Raw genomic sequence first — 22,766 nt, 5'->3', positions numbered from 1 at the left:
TGAAGTTACCAACACATTTATCTAATTGTATGATTAGTGTTTCATAGGAAATCTCTGACTTTTAGGGAATAGATTACTATTCCTGAATTTTATGTCAGCATTAAGGAAGAATGTTTTTTTTTTTTAATCAAGCGTATGTATTCAGAAATACAACACAAAGTACAAACTACCTGCTTTCATCTTTCACTTCCTTTGTCTTTCTATACCATTCTTTACAGGTTTTATATTTTTGATTGGCTTTATAGAATCAATATGAAATTATATTTAATGAGTCTTCAGAAGAACCCAATATCAATGGGAAAAATGTTGTTTAGAATTTATATAAGACAGCTTTCATGCCCCTGGCTTACATTGTGACTATGTATCCTGCAGAGTGGCTTATGGGATATCAACATTCTGTAGATCTTTGAAAAAAAGTTTTCCTTATAGCTATGCAGGCTTGTATTGTTCTGATGAAAATATGAAATTCATAATTATATTAAAGATATAGATTTATCCACTTTTTAAAGCAAAAGTAGATGAAAAAGGCTATTTCACTAGTATAGAAGTGTACTACGATGGTCAGTCCATCAAATTAATACATTTAATTAAATAATTTGGACAGATATTGCAGATATATAATTTCCTTAGCTGAAAAAGAATTGAAGATCCTACCAAAATATGCCTGAAAAAGTGTATAATACCATGAATGGTCCCAAACTGTCTATTTCCATAAAATATAATATAACCTTATCTTGCCTAAGCTACAATATGCTTCTTTATCATGGAATACACACACACACACACACACACACACAGGGATACACACACACACACAAACACACACGCACAGATGTGTGTGTTTATATCTATATCTATGTCCATATATCTATATATCTCTATCTATCTATCTATCTCTCTATCTATTCTCATTTGATTCTCAATACAACCCTGAAAGGTAGATGCTATTACTATGCATATTTTGTAGTTGAGGAAGCAGAGGCAAACACAAGTTAATTGCCCAAAGTCACACAGTTAGTAATCTTCTGAAACCAGATTTGAACTCATCTTCCTGAGTGTCAGGCCTGGAGTCCAGAAGACTCATTTTCCTGAGGTCAAATCCAGCCTCAGATACCAACTTTGTGACCCTACATAAGTCACTTTACTCTGTTTACCTCAATTCCTCATCTGTAAAATGAGCTGGAGAAAGAAATGGAAAACCACTCCAGCATATTTGCCAAGAAAAACCCAAACAGGCTCATGAAGAGTCAGATACAACTGAAATGACTGAACAACAATTTCCTGACTCCACGCTTAGTGCTTTATCCATTATATTGTTAGCTGCCTCTAAGCAAGAATTGGGCCAGTAGTGATGGCATGATAAGATTATAGTATTAAGAATCTGAAGGGATATCAGATAAGATTTATTCCAATACTATAGACAACAACAGAGGTAACTGCAGTCTAGAAAGTTAGCTGAACTACCTGAGGTCACGTAATAGTCATTAGAAGAGCCAGGATTAGAACCAAGGTCTTCTAACTCCAAAACAGATATTGTTTTGATAGTTATGTACATAGATAGTAGATGGGTGACACATCACTGGTATCTCTAAGACATTAACAACCTCCCCAAAAAATTAAAATGAGTGATTTCACTACTTTTTCAAAGATTTAAGGACAAACGTAAAGGGAAAGAAAAGCACAGATGAGGGCCAGAAAGATTGTAATGTAACAGGTTTCCACCTCTGCACACAGTGATGAAATCATAAATCGCGAGAACCAGTTTAAAAAAAAAAGTATTATCTCTAGTGCTACCAATAAATCAGCAGGAAAAGAAAAAAAAATACTTTAAATATTGAGTCCAGAAACATAGATGTTTTCTTGTTTTAAGTAACAACTTTTAATTTTTTTCCTGAAAAAAGGTTCATTCTGCTGAAAATACCATCGAAAAGCAACCAGATACCTCTATTACCACAGGAAGGTTCTGCTCAATTTTAATTATGAACAATGGCATTTAATTAGCCTTATTTTCAGAATTAACAGTACAGCTTTATCATGTATAAGCCTACTGATTGATTAAGCAATCAGACACTATAAACAATGCATTTCTGGATGATTACAGCAGGACATGTAATGAAGGGTGACTTGGAAGGCTTAGTGATTTCATCCACTACTCTATATAAGTTCAATGCTCCCCTTGAAATGCTCTTCTAAAATGAAAAGATTATGCTTTAAAGAGATAAGATATGTGTGTAAGTATATATGTACATACTTGTATTATATTATTATAGGCACGTGTATTATTGGCTTTATGGAGGGCAGCTAGTTGGCACAGTGAATAGAGCATTGGGCCTGGAATCAGAAAGACTCCTCTTCCTGAGCTCAAATCCTGCCTCAGACACTTACTAGCTATGTGAACCTGTGTCAATCCCAGTTGCCCCAGTTTCCTCATTTGTAAAATGAGTTGGAGAAGGACATGGCAAGCCATTCCAGTGTTTGCTTTTTGGCCAAGAAAACCTGAAATGGGGTCTGGAGGAGTCAGGCATGACTGAAAACAACTGAACAACTACAAACATACAAACATGCACACTTACACACATATATTTATGTGTATATCTATATTGAGGGGAGAAAGGAAAGTCCTAATTGTAGGGTATCAGAAATATTTAGTTTCAAGTAGAATATACTGATTTTCTGAAACATCTTAAATATATGTTATGTATATATGTGTGTATATAATTTATATACCTATGTGTGTGTCTGTGTATATCCCTCTCTATGTTCCTGTTCTGTCCCAACCAACAGGATTTAAATTCTTTGGAGGCAGATATTGTCATTTTTTTCCTCTTATTATTTGCCTCTCTTAAGACAGTATCGATTAGACATTTAATAATGCTTTTTTTGAATGAATAGATTTATTAACTTAATTCTGCAATTTATTTAGAGACATGACTGAGAAGAAAAAAAAAGTTTTGATGAAGCAGGAAACATATAAATTAGGGGAAATGAAAGAACCTTACTTTCTAAGAGCAAAACATTCCAATTTTACAGCTGAACCTTTCACTGCTTGCATTGTTTCAGGAAAACATACTTCAATCTTTGGTTCATACTCCCCCATCACACCTGTTAAACATCAAAACAGCTAGCACTCCAGTTGTATCGTTCCTGGAGATCAGAACAGAGGTTTCATATGCAGTAAAATGTGAGTTTCAATTTACTATAATCTAAACATTGTGATTTCCATATAAACAAGTATTATTTTTAGAGTTTTTTTAAAATTTCTATTATCTCATTTTATGTTATGAAAGAGATAAACAAGAATTTAAAATGAGGAATTATGAATAAAAAGTAAAATCAAATACAGAAGACAAAGGAAGAGGAGAAGGAAAAAGAAAGAGAAAAAAGAAAGAAAGAAAAAAAGAAAGAAAGAAAGATGGAAGGAAAAAGAGGAAGGAAGGAAGGTGAAAGCAATGCAGAAAAGAAGGAAGGAAAGAATGAAATAAAGAAGGAAGGAAGGAAGAAAGGAAGGAAGGAACTTTCATGATATCGCAGGATTCAACTTGATTCAGCTCTCCTACAACTTTCTATAGGTATGTTATATTGAAGAGAATTGTTCTTATGCACAATGAACTCCTATGTGAAGTGGAGAAAGCCACTCCCACAAAATGGATACTTTTTAAAAAAATTATGTCATAAAGTTTACTGTACTTAATTTATATGGAATTTTATTATAGGCTTATAGTGAAGGGAACATAGAGTAGAAAATGTAGGACATTAAATTGAATGGTATGGTAGGAAGGAAAAAAGTAAAATATAGGAAAAAAACAAACTAACTGAATAGCTGCTATATGGGCTATTAGGTTAGTCCTTCCTCAAGGACCCACAAGAACTTCAACTAATGGGAAAGGAAAATGAAATGTTTAAGAACTAATCCTGTAAATCAAGTGAGTGAAAGATGCATTTTAAGATTATTTGGAGACATCAGTGATCACAAAGGTCAATAAAAGTGTGTTACAAGAAATGCAAGATGAAGATTCCCAGCTGAGAATTTACACTTATCATATTTCAAATGCTCCCTGCTCTTTTTAACTGCTTTGAAAACAGTGTGAGGGTTTACAATTTAAATGCAATCTCTAATCACAAACTTTACCAACGGTCTCTCTAGCTCTACATTTCCTACTGAGAACATTTAATTAAGGAGTCAATTGGGTGTTGTTGTTTTTCCCTACTTCGGCAAGTCTCTTAGATTTCCTAGGTCTTTGAATCACATATCAACCATGACTTTACTGATGGTTATAAAATTTGTCAAAGTATAGTCTGAATGTATGCTTTTCTTAGAGCAATAAATTAATCTGAACAATTGTTTTTGCTTTGTTTTTTTTTCTTCCTTTGGCATATAGTTATTTAATTTGCTTTTGCATTTTTTTTATATATAACATGCTTTCATTAATCTTGAATCTGAACTTTCCTTTTCCTTTTAACTGGTCAAGTGTCTATACTATAAGAAAAGGAGAAAAGCACTGAAAAGAAAGAGGTGATACCTAAAGGACTTTGAGCTGTGACTTGTGTACATTGTTTTCTTCATGGGAACTTTCATTTTCCAAGGTTCTAATAGAAAATAAAAAAAAAAAGATGTTTATTATCTTACCATCACCGCATAGCACTAATGGAGTCGGTGGCCCCCGGATACATTTTTGGGCTTCCATGTTTGTTACAAAGCAAGTGTAATTTTCCACATCTGATGGCTGCACTTTTGCGATATATAGGTTTCCTGTGGCTTGAGAGATAAACCTCCTACTATTCTCCTGGACAGGTAAGGTATGGTCATTGAAGGTCCAAGCATAATATGCATCTGAAAAATAGGAAATGCTTATAGCATCTATCATAGTTTATTGAGCAAAAGTAAATCCTCAATAAAAATTTTAAATTATTTACAGTTTCTGATTTTAACATTCTTTGTACCATCTGCCTTATCTCTCCATATTTTTCTTCTAGGGATTAGGCATAAAACAGGGGCTGAAGGTGAGACAGGCATGGCATATTTAGGACAGGCAGGACCAGATCTATGTTTTCATTGTTGTAGGACTGTTAATCAACAAATTTCCTTTATGATTATATTTCAGCATCTACTATGTAATTTTTAGTGTTAGTACAATTTCTAAGGCATTGAAATGTTAAGTTGCTTGGGCAAGGTCACAGTCAGTATGTATCTGAAAAAGGACTTGAACCTATCTTTTCTTGAGAATAAAAACAAGGCTCACTATAATATATCATGCTATCTCTTGGTGTTTAATATATCTTTTTTGATTAACTGAGATTAGAAAGATGACAGGAAGAGGAGGAGGGCCTAAAATAAATACAGAAAAAATAAAATCTGAAGCCAAAGATGGATGAAAATAGATTTTAAATATTTAATTTTCAATTTGGAATCGGCTTCGTACTTATACTCTAAATGGTTTTGAAGTAACTGAATAAAAGCTGAATATCCTTTGTACCAGTATTAATCATGTAAAATCTTAAAAACTTACTGAAAAGTAAGTTCTCACTGGGGAAGAAGAAATGAAGGAATCATGAGAGAAAATGTGTATGGCATCTTAAGATTCATATGAGAGCAGCAGAGCCAAAATGGCGGAGTATAAGCAATGGCTTCCTTGAGCTCTCCCCCAAACCCCTCTAAATACCTGTAAAAAATGGCTCTAAACAAATTCTAGAGCAGCAGAACCCACAAAAAGACAGTGTGAAAGAAATTTCTAGCCCAAGACAACCTGTAAGGTTGATTATAAAGGTCTATCACACCAGGCTGGGAGAGAAACACACTAAAGCATGGGTGCACAGGCAAAACAGGCCTCAGCAAATCTGGAGCACAACTTAGTGGACTGAATCAAAGTTGCTGTGGTGGTTTCCAACTTCTCAACCCACAAATACAAAAAGATAACTTAGAAGGTCAGCAGGAAAAATTTGTTTGTGGTGAGAGAGAAGCTAGGTCCCAGCCCCAGTCATGATGCAGCCCCAGGGTAGTGGCTGCTTCTGGAGCTTCTGGCCCACAGACTGAAGGGGAATCAAGTGGAGGATCAGAGGGGGATTGCAGGGATCTCTTTACTGGTGCTGAGGAAGTATTGTCTTGCTTTGCCTGTGCTTGGATCTGGGTCACAGTTCTGAGTGGCAATCCTGGGGCAAGGAGGAGTGCTGGCATGGTGGAGCTTGTGGTGGCATTGGAGAAGGAATCTTTCTCGCAGTTCCAAGGCAGAAAAGAGTGCTTGTGGTCATTCATAGATTAGAGCCCAGGCAAGGAAAGAAGTAAATACCTTGCCTTTGATCATATCACCTTGGAAGAACTGAAAATTTACAGGTCTCTAGAATTATCTCTGAAAAGGGCTACACAAAACCCCTGAAGCTGGAGATAGTACATTATCCACATTGGAAACAGACCCCTACCTTAACAAAGAGTTTATAACTCAAGTAATTGTCTGGGAGCATGAGCAAGCAGTTTAAAAAGAATCAGACCATAGAATCTTACTTTGGTGACAAAGAAGATCAAAACATACAATCACAAGAAGACAACAAAGCCAAAGCTCCTACATCCAAAGCCTCCAAGAAAAATATGAATCACTCCCAGGCCTTGGAAGAGCTCAAAAGGGATTTTGAGAAGCAAGGAAGAGAAGTAGAGGAAAAACTGAGAGTGATGCAAGAAAATCATGAAAAACAAGTCAACAGCTTGCTAAAGGAGACCCAAAAAATACTGAAGAAAATAACACCTTAAAAAATAGCCTAACCCAAATGGCAAAAGAGATCGAAAAAGCCAATGAGGAGAAGAATGCCCTAAAAAGCAAAATTGGCCAAATGGAAAAGGAAGTCTAAAAGATTACTGAAGAAAATACTTCCTTAAGAATTAGAATAGAGCAATTGGAAGCTAGTGACTTTATGAGAAATCAAGACACTGTAAAACAAATCCAAAAGAATGAAAAATTAGAAAACAATGTGAAATATGTCATTGGAAAAACAACTGGCCTGGAAAATAGATGCAGGAGAGAGAATTTAAAAATTATTGAACTATCTGAAAGCCATGATCCAAAAAAGAGCCTAGACATCATCTTTCAAGAAATTATCAAGGAAAACTGCCCTAATATTTTAGAACCAGAGGGCAAAATAGAAATTGAAAGAATCTACCAATCACCTCCTGAAAGAGATTCTCAAAGGAAATTCTCTAGGAATATTGTAGCTAAATTCCAGAATTCCCAGGTCAAGGAGAAAATATTGCAAGCAGTTAGAAAGAAACAATTCAAGTATTGTGGAAACACAATCAGGATAACACAAGATTTAGCAGCTTCTACATTAAGGGACCACAGGGCATGGAATACAATATTCCAGAGGGCAAAGAAGATAGTATTACAACCAAGAATCACCTAGCCAGCAAAACTGAGTATAATCCTGCAGGGGAATAATGGTCACTCAATGAAATAGAAGACTTTCAAGCATTCTTGATAAAAAAAAAAAAGACCAGAGCTGAATAGAAAATTTGATTTTCAGATACAAGACTCAAGAGAAACATGAAGAGGTAAACAGGAAAGAGAAATCATGAGAGGCTTATTAAAGTTGACCTGTTTACTTTCTGCAAGGAAAGATGTTATTTGTAACTCATGAGACCTTTGTCAGTATCAGGGTAGTTGGAGGGAAAAATTTATATCTATAGATAGATGGTTAGATAGATAGAGGGCACAGGATGAGTTGAAAATGAAGGAGTGATATCTGGAGAATAAAATTAAGGGATGAGAGAGGATTATATGTAGAGAAGGAGAAAAGGAGAGATAGAATGGGGTAAATTATCTCACATAAAAGACACAAAAAGACTTTTACAGGGGAGGGGAAATGGGGGAAGGTGAGAGGGAGTGAGTGAATTGTATTCTCCTCAGATTTGGCTTAAGGAGAGAATAACATACACACTCAATTGGGTATGGAAATCTATCTTATCCTACAGGAAAATGGGGGGGGGAGGTAAGGGGACAAGAGAGCAAGAGGATGATAGAGGGGAGGGCAGATTGGGGGAGGGGGTAATAAGAAGCAAACACTTCTAAGGAGAGACAGGGTCAAAAGAGAGAATAGATTAAATGGGGGCAGGATAGGATGAAGGGAAATATACTTAGTTTTTCACAACATGACTACTGTGGAGGTGTTTTCCACAACTACATATGTATAGCCTGTGTCAAGTTGCTTGCCTTCTCAATGGGGGTGGAGTGAGGGGAGAAAATTTGCAACCCAAAATTTTAAAAATGAAAGTTAAAAAATTGTTTTCACATGCAACTGGGAAATAAGAAATACAGGAAATGGGGTACAGAAATCTATCCTGCCCTACAGGAAAATAGAAAGAGAAGGGGATAAGAGAAGGGGGGGAGGGATAGAAGGGACGTCAGATTAGAAGGGGTACTCAGAATGCATGCCATCTTGGGGTGGTGGGAGGGGCAAGAAGGGGAGAAAATTTGGAACTCAAAATCTTGTGTAAGTGAATGTTGAAAACTAAAATAAATTAATTTTATAAAAAAATAAACTAGAGAGATTGGGCTAAAAAAAGAGCAGAGATTGTTTTGCTCTACTAGTTGCACACCTATTGCTTTGCACATAGTAAACACTTAATGACTGCTTTTTCATTCCTTAAGGGTCTATTCCATGTTTAACATTATTTGTCAAACAGGAATATTCTCTGAGGGTGTATGTGATTCTTCTCCTGGTTTCTGTGAGGTGAATAAAATGTCTTTTGCATACTTCAAAAAAAAATAGCCTAACCCAAATGGCAAAAGAGGTTTAAAAAGCCAATGAGGAGAAGAATGTCTTAAAAAGCAGAAGTGGTCAAATGAAAAAGGAAGTCCAAAAGTTGACTGAAGAAAATACTTCCTTTAAAATTATAATGGAACAATTGGAAGCTAGTGACTTTATGAGAAATCAAAACATTGTAAAACAAAACCAAAAGAATGAAAAAAATAGAAGGCAATGTGAAATATCTCATTGGCAAAACAAACAAACAAAACAAAAAAAAAAACCTTACCTGGAAAATAGATGCAGGAGAGAATTCTAAAATTATTTGACTATCTGAAAGCCATGATCAAAAAAAAAAGAGCCTAGACATTATCTTTCAAGAAATTATCAAGGAAAGCTGCTCTGATATTCTAGAACCAGAGGGTAAAATAGAAATGGAAAGAATACACTGATCACCTCCTGAAAGAGACCCCAAAGGAAAACTGCTAGAAATATTATATCCAAATTCCAGAGTTCCCAGGTCAAGGAGAAAATATTACAAGCAGCCAGAAATAAACAATTCAAGTATTGTGTAAAGACAATCAGACTAACATAGCATTTAGCAGCTTCTACATTAAGGGACTGGAGGGCTTGGAATATGATATTCCAGAGGGCAAAGGAGATGGGATTACAGCCAAGAATCACCTACCCAGCAAAACTGAGTATAACCCTTCAGGGGAAAAATGGATATTCAGTAATACACACACACACACACACACACACACACACATGTATATGTGTATATATGTATATATGTATGTATGTATGTATATTGTGTGTATATAGATAGATTGATAGATAGAGGGCACAGGGTGAGTTGAAGATGAATGTGTGATATGTGGAGAATAAAATTAAAGGATGAGAGAGGATTATACTAAGAGAAGGAATAAGGGAGATGTAAAATGGGGTAAATTATCTCACATAAAACAGACAAGAAAAGTCTTTTACAGTGGAGGGGAGGTGGAGGAAGGTGAGAGGGAATGAGTGAATTTTATTCTTATCAGATTTGTCTTAAGGAGGGAATAACATACACACTCAATTAGGTATGGAAAGCTATCTTATCCTATAACAAAATAGGGGAGAAGGGGATAAGAGAGCAGGGGGATGATAGAGGGAAGGGCAGATTGAGGAAGGGATAATCAGAAGCAAACATTTCTAAGGAAGGACAGGGTCAAAAGAGAGAATAGAATGAAGGAGGGGGCAGAATAGGATGATTGGAAATATAGTTAGTTTTCCACAGAATGACTACCATGGAAGTGTTTTGCATGACTACACAAATATAACCTGTATCGAGTTGCCTGCCTTCTCAATGAGGGTGAGTGGGGAGAGAGGAAGGGAGAAAATTTGGAACCCAAAGTTTTAAAAACAAATGTTTAAAAATTTGTTTTCACCTGCAACTGGGAAGCAAGATATATAGGCAATGGTGTATATAAATCTATCCTGCCCTACTTGAAATTAGAAGAGGAAGGGGTAAGAGAAGGGAGGGAGATAGAAGGGAAGGCAGATTAGGGGAAAGGATATTGACAATGCATTCTGTCTTGGGGTTGGGGGAGGGATGTGATGGGGAGAAAATTTGGAACTCAAAATCTTGTGGAAGTGAATGTTGAAAACTAAAAATAAATAAATTAATGAATCTTAAAAAAAAGAAAAGAAACCTAGAAAGAATCACAAACACAAGTAGGACAGATTTGAAAGTGACATGCTGAATGTTTGAAATTTATAAAAAAAGCATCTCTACATAATAGGGATGTGCAGTTTCACAAATAATTCTTTGTCTAGTCTACTATGTAAAAAAAATTGCTATAGCTAGAATTTCTAGCATTATAATTAACCGTAATGGTGATAATCAGGAGTGTGTTACAGCCAGCTCATACTACTAATGAAAGCTGGCTGTTAAATTTTCAGTGTGAGTATTTATACTTCAGAAATAGACAACCACTAGAAATCAGGGTTTAATGTATTTTTTTTAATTGTCTAGACTTAAGGACATTATTGGGACAATGTTAATAATACAGGTTAAACTTAGAAATGCGCCATGCATATTTTTTTTCCTTCAGAGAGCCACTTGTTAAACATTTACTAGCACACCCTTGACACTGATAATAGCCTTTCTTGTTTTAACATTGATATTATTGTAAATGCCTCTAGTTTATCACCATTAGAGATAATGTGGGCTCTTTGTTTTAGACAGATACTACTTATCATTTTAAGGAGAGATCCAATTTATTTCTATGCTTTCCAGAATTTTAACAGCAATGGATATTGTATCATGTCAAAAGTTTTTTCCTCATCTATTTACATAATCGTTTGATTTTTCTGTTTTTTTTTTCATGTTTAATATGGTCAATTACATGTGTAGTTTTCTTAATATTGAACCAGCCTTGCATTACTACTATAAATTCAGCCTGGTTATAGTATTCAATTTTGCATATATGCTTCTATAGTCCTTTTGGTAATGTTGTATTTAAAATTTTCTGCATCAATGTGTATTAGAGATATTTGTCTATAGTTTTATTTCTCTGTTTTTACTTTCCTTCGTTTAGGCATCAAGATCACATTTGTGACATAGAAGGAATTTGGTAGGACCTCATCTTTTTAGATGTTTAGTAAAATTCAAATGTAATTTCTTTTTTTAAAATTTTTTTCTTTTTGTTTTTTTTCTGGGTAATTTGATAATTTTATTAAAAATGCCTGCATTTGGTATCTCTTTCTTTCTTTCTTTTTGTTTTTATGATAATTTTTCTTTATTATTTTTGTTTTCAACATTTACATCCACAAGATTTTGAGTTCCAAATTTTCACCCCATCTTGCCCCTCCCCCACCCCAAGATGGCATGCATTCTGAATACCCTTTCCCCTAGTCTACCTTCCCTTCTATCTCTCCCCCTCTTCTCTTATCCCCTTCCTTTTCAATTTTCCTGTAGGGCAGGATGGATTTCTGTACCCCATTTCCTGTATTTCTTATTTCCCAGTTAAAAGTGAAAACATCTTTTTAAACATGTGTTTTTAAAACTTTGGGTTCCAAATTTTCTCCCTTCCTACCTCCCCACCCATCCTCATTGATAAGGCAAGCAACTAAATATAGCTTATATATGTGCAGTTATGCAAAACACTTCCATAGTAGACATGTTGTGAAAAACTAACTCTATTTCCCTTAATCCTATCCCACCCTTCCATTTATTCTGTTCTTTCATTTGACCCTGTCCCTCCTCAGAAGTATTTGCTTCTGATTACCCCATTTCCCAATCTGCCCTCCTCTTTATCATTCCCCTACTCTCTTGTCCCCCCCCCCACATTTTTCTGTAGGGTAAGACAGATTTCCATACACAATTGAGTGTGCATGTTATTCTCTCCTCAAGTCAAATCCTATGAGAATAAGATTCACTCATTGCCTCTCACCTTCCCCCGTTTCCCCTCCACTGTAAGAGCTTTTTCTTTTCTGTTTTTTTGTGAGATAATTTACCCCATTCTACCTCTCCCTTTCTCCTTCTCCTAGTATAATCCTTTCTTTCCCCTTAATTTTATTCTCCAGATATGATCCCTTTATTTTCAACTCACCCTGTGACCTCTATCTATCTATCTACATCTATATATAAATACATATAATTTTTTCCCCTCCAACTACCCTAATGCTGACAAAGGTCTCATGAGTTATAAATATCTTCTTTCCATGTAGGAATGTAAACAGTTCAACCTCAGTAAGTCTCTTATGATTTCTCTTTCCTGTTTACCTCTTCATATTCCACTTGAGTCTTGTATTTGAAAGTCAAATTTTCTATTCAGCTCTGATCTTTTCATCAAGAATGCTTGAAAGTCCTCTATTTCACTGAATGACCATTTTTCCTTGCAGGATTATACTCAGTTTTGCTGGGTAGGTGATTCTTGGTTGTAATCCTATCTCCTTTGCCCTCCAGAATATTATATTCCATGCTCTGCAGTCCCTTAATGTAGAAGCAGCTAAATCTTGTGTTATCCTGATTGCATTTCCACAATACTGGAATTGTTTCTTTCTGGCTGCTTGTAATATTTTCTCCTTGACCTGGGAACTCTGGAATTTGGGTACAACATTCCTAGGAGTTTTCCTTTGAAGATCTCTTTCAGGAGTAGATCGGTGGATTCTTTCAATTTCTATTTTGCCCTCTGGTTCTAAAGTGTCAGAGCAGTTTTCCTTGATCATTTCTTTAAAAATGATGTCTAGGCTCTTTTTTTGATCGTGGCTTTTTTTGGTCATGATCATGATCATGGTCCAATAATTTTTAAATTCTCTCTCCTGCATCTATTTTCCAGGTCAGTTGTTTTTCCAATGAGATATTTCATATTGTTTTCTAATTTTTCATTCTTTTGGAGTTGTTTTACAGAGTCTTGATTTCTCATAAATTCACTAGCTTCCAATTGCTCTATTCTAATTTTTAAGGAAGTATTTTCTTCAGTAATCTTTTGGACTTCCTTTTCCATTTGGCCAATTTTGCTTTTTAGGGCATTCTTCTCCTCATTGGCTTTTTGGACCTCTTTTGCCATTTGGGTTAGGCTATTTTTTAAGGTGTTATTGTCTTCCGTATTTTTTGGGGTTTCCTTTAACAAGTTGTTGACTGGCTTTTCATGATTTTCTTGCATCACTCTCAGTTTTTCCTCTACTTCTCTTCCTTGCTTCTCAAAATCCATTTTGAGCTCTTCCAAGGCCTGGGAGTGATTCATGTTCTTCTTGGAGACTTTGGTTGTAGGAGCTTTGGCTTCATTGTCTTCTTCTGGTTGTATGTTTTTATCTTCTTTGTCAGCAAAGTAAGATAATATAGTCTGATTCTTTTTGCACTGCTTACTCATGATCCTGTCCAATTACTTGAATATTAAACTCTCTGTTAAGATAAAAGTCTGCTTCCAATGCGGAGAATGTACTGTCCAAAGCTTTGAGGGTTTGTACAGCTGTTTTCAGAGATACTTCTAGGGACCTGAAAATTTTCAGTTCTTGCAAGGTGCTATGATAAGGGGAGAGGTATTTTCTCTCCACAGCCACAACAAGCTTCACCACACCAGGGTTCCTCCTTGCCCCAGGACTGCCTCTCAGAACTGTGACCCAGATCCAAGCACTGGTAAAGTAAGAGATCCCTGCCTCAACCCTGGCAAAGAGATCTCTGAAATCTGCCTCTGATCAGCCACTCGATTCCCCCTCAGTCTGTGGGCCAGAAGCTCAGGACACAGCCGTGGCCCCAAGCTGTGCTCAAGACTTGCAGCTGAGACCTAGCTCCTCTCTCACCGCAGTCACAGACTTTTCCCATTGACCTTCTATGTTGTCTTTGGCATTTGTGGGTTGAGAAGTCTGGAAACTGCTACAGCTGCCCGCTATTCAGTCCTCTGAGGCCTGCTCCAGTGTCACTGTGGCCTGTACACCTGTGCTACACTGAGCTCCTCTCCCCGCCCGGCGTGATATACCTTTCTGATCAACCATCCAGGCTACGTTTGGCTGGAAATTTGTTTCACTCTGTCTTTTTGTAGGTTCTGTTGATTTAGAATTTGTTTAGAGCCATTTTTATAGGTATTTGGAGGGGGTTGGGGGAGAGCTCAAGCAAGTCACTGCTTTCCCTCCACCATCTTGTAATTTCAAAAATTAAAAAAAAAAAGGTTCACATGAGACACAATTGTGAAGGCATTGTTGGATATAACCAGATATGTACCCCAGTGTTTCAGAAAGGAGAATTTTCAAAAAGTTCAGAAAATAAGGCACAATAAGTTTCCCAAAGCCTCTAAGAGAGAAGATTTCTCATAAGTCATAGGTATCTCCAAAATAAAATTCTGTTAACTTATTCACAAATAATTCTAAGGAACAGGAACAATAAGAGAGATCTAAGAAATGAATGTCACTGTAGAGAGTTGTCCAAAAGGTTCAAAGGAAAATAAGGAATAAGGATGCTTCTGTACTGATATGTAATCACACATAAAACTTTAGCATAGCAATGTAAGAATTACGTAAAGAATAAACTCTGATTATATCAATACATGCAGATTTTTTGACAAAATATCAACCCATCCTTGTTAAAATACAAGTAAGCATAGGAATAAATGGAATCTTTCTTAAAGTAATAAGTAGAATCTATATAAAACCATCAACTTACATTATCTGTACCAGTGATAAACTTGAAACCTCCCTGATAAGATAAAGGTGTAGCTAAGATGTCAATTTTTTACCATTGTTCAATTTTGAATTGAAATGATACTATAGCCATGAAACAAAAAAAAATAAGGAATAAAAAAGAATAAAAATAGGTAACAAGGAAACAAGACTCCAGTTTTCAAAGTTGATATGATTGTATACTGAAAGAATCCTAGAGAAATAACTAAAAATTAGTTGAAATAAGTAGGGATTTTAGGAAAGTGCAGGGTATAAAATAAACCCATAAAAATTATCATCTTTTTTATATGTTACAAATAAACCCCAGCAGGAAGAGAGAGAACTTCCATTTAAAATAACCACAGACATTATAAACTACTTGGGAGTCTAACTGATAAAAGAAACCCAGTAGCTATTAGTAACACAATCCCGAAATGTTTTTCATGCAAGTAAAAATCATTTAAACATTTGGATAAATATTCATTGCTCATTGGTAGGCTGAGTCAATTTAATAAAAATGACAATTCTACCTAAATTTATTTACTTATTCAATGTTATATCAATTAAAATACCAAAGAATTATTTCATAGAGATAGAAAATATAATAAAAAATAAAGCTAGAAGAAAAAAAGTCAAAACTGTCAAGGGAATTAATGACAAAAATGTGAAGGAAGGTGACTTTGAAGTAGCAGATTTCAAATTATAGTACAAAGCAGTAATCAAAAAAACATTCTAGTACTGGCTAAGAAATAGAGTAGTGGAGCAGTGGAAGAGCTGTGCACAGTAGTCAATGACCATAGTAATATAGTATTTTATAAAACCAAAGATCTAAGTTTTGGAGCAAGAAATCACCACTTAAAAAATGCTGGGAAAACCAGAGAGCGATTTGGCAGAAACTGGGAATACACCAACATCTCACACAATAGACCAAAATAAGGTCAAAATGGAGAAATAATTTAAACATTAAATGTGATATCATAAACAAATTAAGTGAGCATGGACAAATATATGTCAGATCTATAGACAAGGAAAGAATTTATGGCCAAACAAGAGATAGAGAGGATCACTGGAAGTAAAATGGATAATTTTGATTAAATGAAATTTAAAAGGTCTTGCAAAATAAAACCAATGCAGTTAACTTTAGAAATCAAGCAGGAAACTGGGGACAGGAGATTTGCAGCACGTTTCTCTGATAAATAATATTTCATCTTAAGGAAAGTAAAATAAAACAAAACAAGGTAGTGTGTGGTACAAAGGTTTAGAACTTGTGTCTTAATATAATTGGGAAGAACATGGAATGGTTTGACAAAGAGACAATGATATTAGAAGTGATGTGATAACTTGTGTACAAATCTTTGAAGGATTATCTTGTAGATTAAGGATTTGACATAGTAATGACATCAACACTGACAAAACAGTTTATCAAGACCACTTTGTGAAATTCAGACCATCATCAATTCTTGCCACGAATAGTTCCCAGTAGTCTTCCTTTTAGATTAATACTATGTTTATTAAATTTTGTGACCTTGGAGAAATCACTAAACCTCCCTGGACCTCACTTTACTTATTTGTGAAATGAAGTTTTTGTTGACTAGACACATGCTGGTTCCCCTCAAGTTCTAAATCTGTGATTCTCTGACTGCATTTGGGAAGAATCACACTTATTTTTTTTTAATTTTTAATTAATTTATTTTGAATTATCAACAATCACTTCCATAAGTTTTTGAGTTTTAAATTTTTCTCCCCCTCCCTCTCCACCTCCCTCCCTAAGACAGCATGAAATCTGAAATGTGCTATACATATATATGCCTATTAAACATGTTTTCACATTAGTGATGTTGTAGGTAAGAATTAGAACCAATAGGAGGAACCACCAGAAAGAGGAAACAAAACACAGAAGAAAAAAAATAGCAAATAGTATTCGATCTCATTCAAACTCCATAGTTCTTTCTTCCTTGTGGATAGCATTTTTCATCATGAGGCCTTTGTAGATGTCTAAAATCCTTGTATTGCTGAGAAGGGTTAAGTCTATAAATATTAGTCATCACAGAACATGGCTGTTGCTGTGTAAAATGTTCTTCTGGTTCTTCTCATTTCACTCAGCATCAGACCATACAAGTCGTGCCAGCTTTTTCTGAAGTCAGCCTATTCATCATTTCTTATAGCACAATAGTATTCCATTACATTCATATACCACAACTTGTTCAGCCATTCCCCAATTAATAGGCATCCTCTTAATTTCCAATTCTTTGCCACCACAAAGAGAGCTGCTATAAATATTTTTGAACATGTAGGTCCTTTTCCCATTTGTATGAACTCTCTGGGATATAGCACTAGAAGTTCTATTGCTGGGTCAAAGGATATGCACATTTTTATAGCCCTTTGGACATAGTTCCAAATTGCTCTCCAAAATGGTTGGATCATTTCACAACTCCACCAACAATGCTTTAGTGTTCCAATTTCCCCACATCCTCTCCAACATTTATCATTTTCCTGTTTTGTCATGATGACCAATATGATAGGTATGATATGGTATCTCAGAGTTATTTTGATTTGCAATTCTCTAGTCAATAGTGATTTAGAGCATTTTTTTTTCATATGACTATAGATGGCTTTAATTTCTTCATCTGAGAACTGCCTGTTCATATCCTGTGACCATTTATCAATTGGGGAATGACTTGTATTCTTATAGATTTGACTTAATTCTCTGTATATTTTAGAAATGAGGCCCTTATCAGAGAGACTAGTTGTAAAATTTCTTTCCCAGTTTTCTACCTTCTTTCTAATCTTGGTTGCATTGGCTTTGTTTGTGCAAAAATCTTTTCAAATTAATGCAATCAAAGTTATCAATTTTACTTTTTGTAATGTTCTCTATCTCCTATTTGGTCATGATTTCTTCTGTTCTCCATAAATCTGATAGGTAAACTATTCCTTGCTCTTCCAGTTTGCTTATAGTATCAGCCTTTATATCTAAATCATGAACCCATTTTGACTTTATTTTGGTATAGGGTGCAAGATTTTGATCTATGCCTAGTTTCTTCCATACTCTTTTCCAGTTTTCCCAGCAGTTTTTGTCAAAGAGTGAATTCTTATCCCAGAAGCTGGGGTCTTTGGGTTTATCAAATAATATATTACTATAGTCATTGACAACTGTGTCTTGCATACTTAACCTATTCCACTGATCCACCACTCTATTTGTTAGCCAGTACCAAGCAGTTTTGCTGTATGCTGCTTTATAATACAATTTAAGATCTGGAATGGCTAGGCCACCTTACTCTGAATTTCTTTTCATTAGTTCCCCTGATGTTCTGGACCTTTTGTTCTTCCAAATGAATCTTGATATTATTTTTTCTAACTCTACAAAATAATTTTTTGGTAGTTTGATTGGTATGGTACTGAATAAGTGAATTAGCTTAGGTAGAATTGTCATTTTTAATATATTAGCTCTGCCTACACATGAGCAACTGATGTTTTTCCAATTATTTAGATCTGACTTTATTTGTGTGAAAAGTATTTTGTAATTCTGTTCATAGAGTTCCTGGGTTTGTTTCAGGAAGTAGATTCCTAAATATTTCATAATGTCTACAGTAACTTTAAATGCAATTTCTCTTTCTATTTCTTGCTGTTGGACTTTGTGGGTAATATATAGAAATGCTAATGATTTATGTGGATTTATTTTATACCTTGCAAATTTGCTAAAGTTGATTATTATTTCAAGTAGTTTTTTACTTGATTCTCTAGGATTCTCTAAGTATATCATTATATCATCTGTAAAGAGTGACAGCTTTGTTTCTTCTTTGTCTATTCTAATACCTTCCATTTCTTTTTCTTCTCCTATGACTAACGCTAACGTTTCCCGTACGATATTGAACAACAATGGTGATAATGGACATCCTTGTTTCACTCCCGATCTTATTGGAAATGCTTCTAGCTTATATCCCCATTATATATGATGCTTGCTGAAGGTTTTAGGTAGATGCTATTTATTACTTTAAGGAAGACTCAATTTATTCCTATGCTCTCTAATGTTTTTAATAGGAATGGATGTTGTATTTTGCCAAAAGCTTTTTCTGCATCTATTGAGATGATCATGTGGTTTCTGTTAGTTTTGTTGTTAATGTGATCAATTATGCTGATAGTTTTTTTTTTTCCTAATATTGAACCCTCCCTGCATTCCTGGTATAAATCCTACCTGATCATATTGTATTATTCTTGTGATAAGTTGCTGTAATCTATTTGCTAATATTTTATTTAAAATTTTTGCATTTGTATTCATTAGGAAATTTGGTCTATAATTTTCTTTTTCTGTTTTGACTCTTCCCAGTTTAGTTATCAGCACCATATTTGTATCATAAAAAGAATTTGGCAAGACTCTTCCTTCACCTATTTTCCCAAATAATCTATATAGTATTGGAATTAATTGTTCTTTAAATGTTTTATAGAATTCGCTTGTTAATCCATCTGGCCCTGGAGATTTTTTCCTAGGGAGTTCATCAATGGCTTGTTCACTTTCTATTTCTGAGATGGGCTTATTTAAGTATTTACTTTCTCTTCTGTTAATCTGGGCAATTTATATTTTTGTAAATATCTATTTCACTAAGATTGTCAAATTTATTGGCATACAGTTGGGCAAAATAGTTCCTAATTATTATTTTAATTGAGGAATCACACTTCTCAACAGTCACTTAATTTGTGGCCTAGCCATACCAGATCTCAAATTGTATTATAAAGCAGCAACCATCAAAACTACTTGGTACTAGATAAGAAATGGAGTAGTGGATCAGTGGAATAGGTTAAGTATGCAAGACACAATATTTAATGATTATAGTCATCTACTATTTGATAAATCCAAAGACTCCAATTTCTGGGATAAGAATTCACTATTTAACTAAAACTGCTGAGAAAACTGGAAAATGATATGGCAGAAACTAGACATAGACCAATATCTTACATCCTATTCCAAGATAAAGTCAAAATGGGTACATAATTTAGATATAAAGAGTGATACTCTAAGCAAACTAGGAGAGCAAGGAATAGTTTACCCATCAGATCTATGGAGAACAGAAGAATTTATGACCAAACAAGAGATAGAGAACATTATGAAATGCAAAATGGATGATTTTGATTGTAAAAAGATTTTCTACTAGCAAACCCAATGCCACCAAGATTAAAAGCGAAATAGAAAGCTGGGAAGAAATTTTTACAGCAAGTCTCTCTGATAAAGACCTTATTTCTAAAATATATAGAGAACTGAGTCACAATTATAAGAATACAAGTCATTCCTCAATTGAAAAATGGTCAAAAGGTATGAATAGGCAGTTTTCAGAGGAAGAAATTAAAGCTATCTATAGTCATATGAAAAAAAAAAAGTGTTCTCAATCACTATTGAGAAATGCAAATCAAAATGACTCTGAGGTACCCACCACCTATCAGACAAAACAAGAAAATGATAAATGTTGAAGAAGATGTAGGAAAATTGGAACACATTGTTGGTGGAGTTGTGAACTGATCCAGCCATTCTGGAGAGCAATTTGGAACTATGCCCAAAGGGCTATCAAAATGTGCTTACCCTTTGACCCAGCAATAACACTTCTAGGGCTGTATCCCAAAGAGGTAATACAAATGGGAAAGGGACCCACATGTACAAAATTATTCATAGCAGCTATTTCTGTGGTGGCAGAGAATTGGAAATTGAGTGGATGTCTATCAATTGGGTAAAGGCTGAACAAATTGTGGTGTATGAATGTAATGGAATACTATTGTGATATAAGAAATGATGAAAAAGCTGACTTCAGAAAAACCTGGAAAGACTTGTATGGTTTGATGCTGAGTGAAATGAGAAGAAACAGGAGAACATTGTGCACAGTAACAGCTACATTGTGCAATGACTAACTTTGATAGACCTAGATTTTCTCAGCAGTGCAAGGATCTAAGACAACTACAGAGACTCATGATGGAAAATGCTATCCACATTCAGAAAAAAGAACTGTGGAATATGAATCCAGATGGAAACAAACTATTTGCTATCTTTTTCTTTTTTTGTTTTGCTTTATTTCTTCTTTTGCGGGGTTCCTCCCATTAGTTTTAATTCTTATATGCATCATGACTAATGTGAAAATATGTTTAATATGAATGTGTAAGTAGAGAATATATGAGATACACACTGTCTTGGGAGGGGGGGAAGAGAGTGAATGGGAGGAAGTTTAAAACTCAAAATCTTAAGGAAATGAATGTGGAAAACTAAAATAAATGAATTATTTAAAATTTAAAAAATAGTAACCTAATTTGTATATCTGCTTCTAATCTCTATCTTCTTCAATCTATTCTGTACATAGCTGCCAACTGTATGTCTTAACCTGCCATTCTTCTGTTCAAGTCTCTCCTCCATGAATTGAAAATGAAACAAAGACCTGGTTGATCATATAAAGTCATTCACACTTTTGATTTAGTCTAACCTTCCACTCTAATTACATATTATTCTTCCTTCCACACTCTACAAATCTTGCCAAAATGCATCTATATCAAAAATAAATCATTTTATCCCTCACTTTTATTCCTTTGAAGAGGATGTCTCCCATTCCTGAAATGTTCTCTTTTCTCATCTAAACCTCTTAGAAAATATGGCTACCTTTGAAATCAGTTCAAAGAATACCTCCATTCAGAAACCCTTCTTGAAATCTCCAGCTGTTGCCCAAGACTCCACTGTATATTTATTTTGTGTGTAGCCCAGATAAAGTCATAGACACACAAACACCTGCAGAGTTACCTATAGGCATGACGTCTACAATGGCCCCTCTAGTGCCTTTTCTCTCTTTCAGATTTGTTTCACTCATTCTCAGTCTGTCCTCCCACTAGTAGGCCTAGAAATTTTTCAGAGTGGAGGAAATAGCCATAGTGACATGAATACAAAATCAAGTTCTCCTTGTCTTAGGGGTAACAATATGCAAGGATTTACTCCTACTACTTGCCAATTCTAAGCCTTCATTGTGCTTCAAATTTGTAATAAATCAGTTACAATCAATCATCAACTCTTAAGCATAAGATATTTAATAAACTGTAAGGCAAAAAAACAATTGTCACTTTTTTATGCAATCGAGGTCAAACACAGGTCTTATCATACTCTTCTGGAGGCAGAGCCAAGATGGTGGAGTAAAGGCAGGAACTTGCTTGAGTTCTCCCCAAAATAGCTCCAGACAACTTTAAATAATGCATCAAAACAAATTGTGGAGCATCAGAACCCACAAAAGGACAGCATGAAACAATTTTCCAGCCCAAAACAACTTATAAGGTCATCAGGAAAGGTCAGTTGCACTAGGGTGAGACTGGATCACAGTCCAGCACAGACCAAGCACCAGCCAAACAAGAGTAGGCACTAGGGACAACTAAATAACTGGTGGCGGTGACCATATAACTAGAGCATTTCTATTTCTTCTCTTTATTGCCTATAAATTCTCCAAAACATGTCTTCCAATGTCATTCATAAAAGTTCATCTCTCAAAATTTAAATGATTTCTTAATGGATAAATCTAATGGCATTTTCAAAATCCTTATTCATCTTGACATTTCTCCAACCTTTAACACTCTTGACTACTTTATGCTCTTGGATTCTTTCTAGCCTTTAGGTTTTCATAACGCTGCTTTCTCCTCATCTTCCTCCAGCCTGTTTCACTTCTCCTTCTTAGTTTCCTTTGATGGATATCTGGCCACACCCACTCATCATGGGGGTACCTTATTTCCATTTCAGACATTTCCAAAGGGGCAATACCACCCCCTGGGAGGCATTGTAATGATCCAGGGGGTGGTAGTAACCTTGGGTGTAATTCAGGGGGGCATTGAATAAAAATAAGTGGATGGTAGAAGCATAAGAAAAGAAGAGAATAAAATTTTGAAAAAATGTA

General features: G+C 35.1%; 1 protein-coding gene across 1 annotated transcript in view; it reads right to left on the bottom strand.

Annotated features, from left to right (window-relative positions):
- The window catches only part of LOC114044482 (contactin-6-like), a 333,761-nt gene that overhangs the window by 211,204 nt on the left and 99,791 nt on the right, over window positions 1-22,766 (bottom strand). Inside the window, 2 exon segments of the mRNA XM_027863984.1 lie at window positions 3,000-3,102; window positions 4,628-4,831. Coding sequence (XP_027719785.1) covers window positions 3,000-3,102; window positions 4,628-4,831 — 307 coding nt within the window.

The sequence above is a fragment of the Vombatus ursinus genome, unplaced genomic scaffold, assembly GCF_900497805.2.
Source record: "Vombatus ursinus unplaced genomic scaffold, bare-nosed wombat genome assembly UNPS02014773.1, whole genome shotgun sequence".
Lineage (NCBI taxonomy): Eukaryota > Metazoa > Chordata > Mammalia > Diprotodontia > Vombatidae > Vombatus > Vombatus ursinus.
This window is presented reverse-complemented; position numbering and strand designations above follow the sequence as displayed.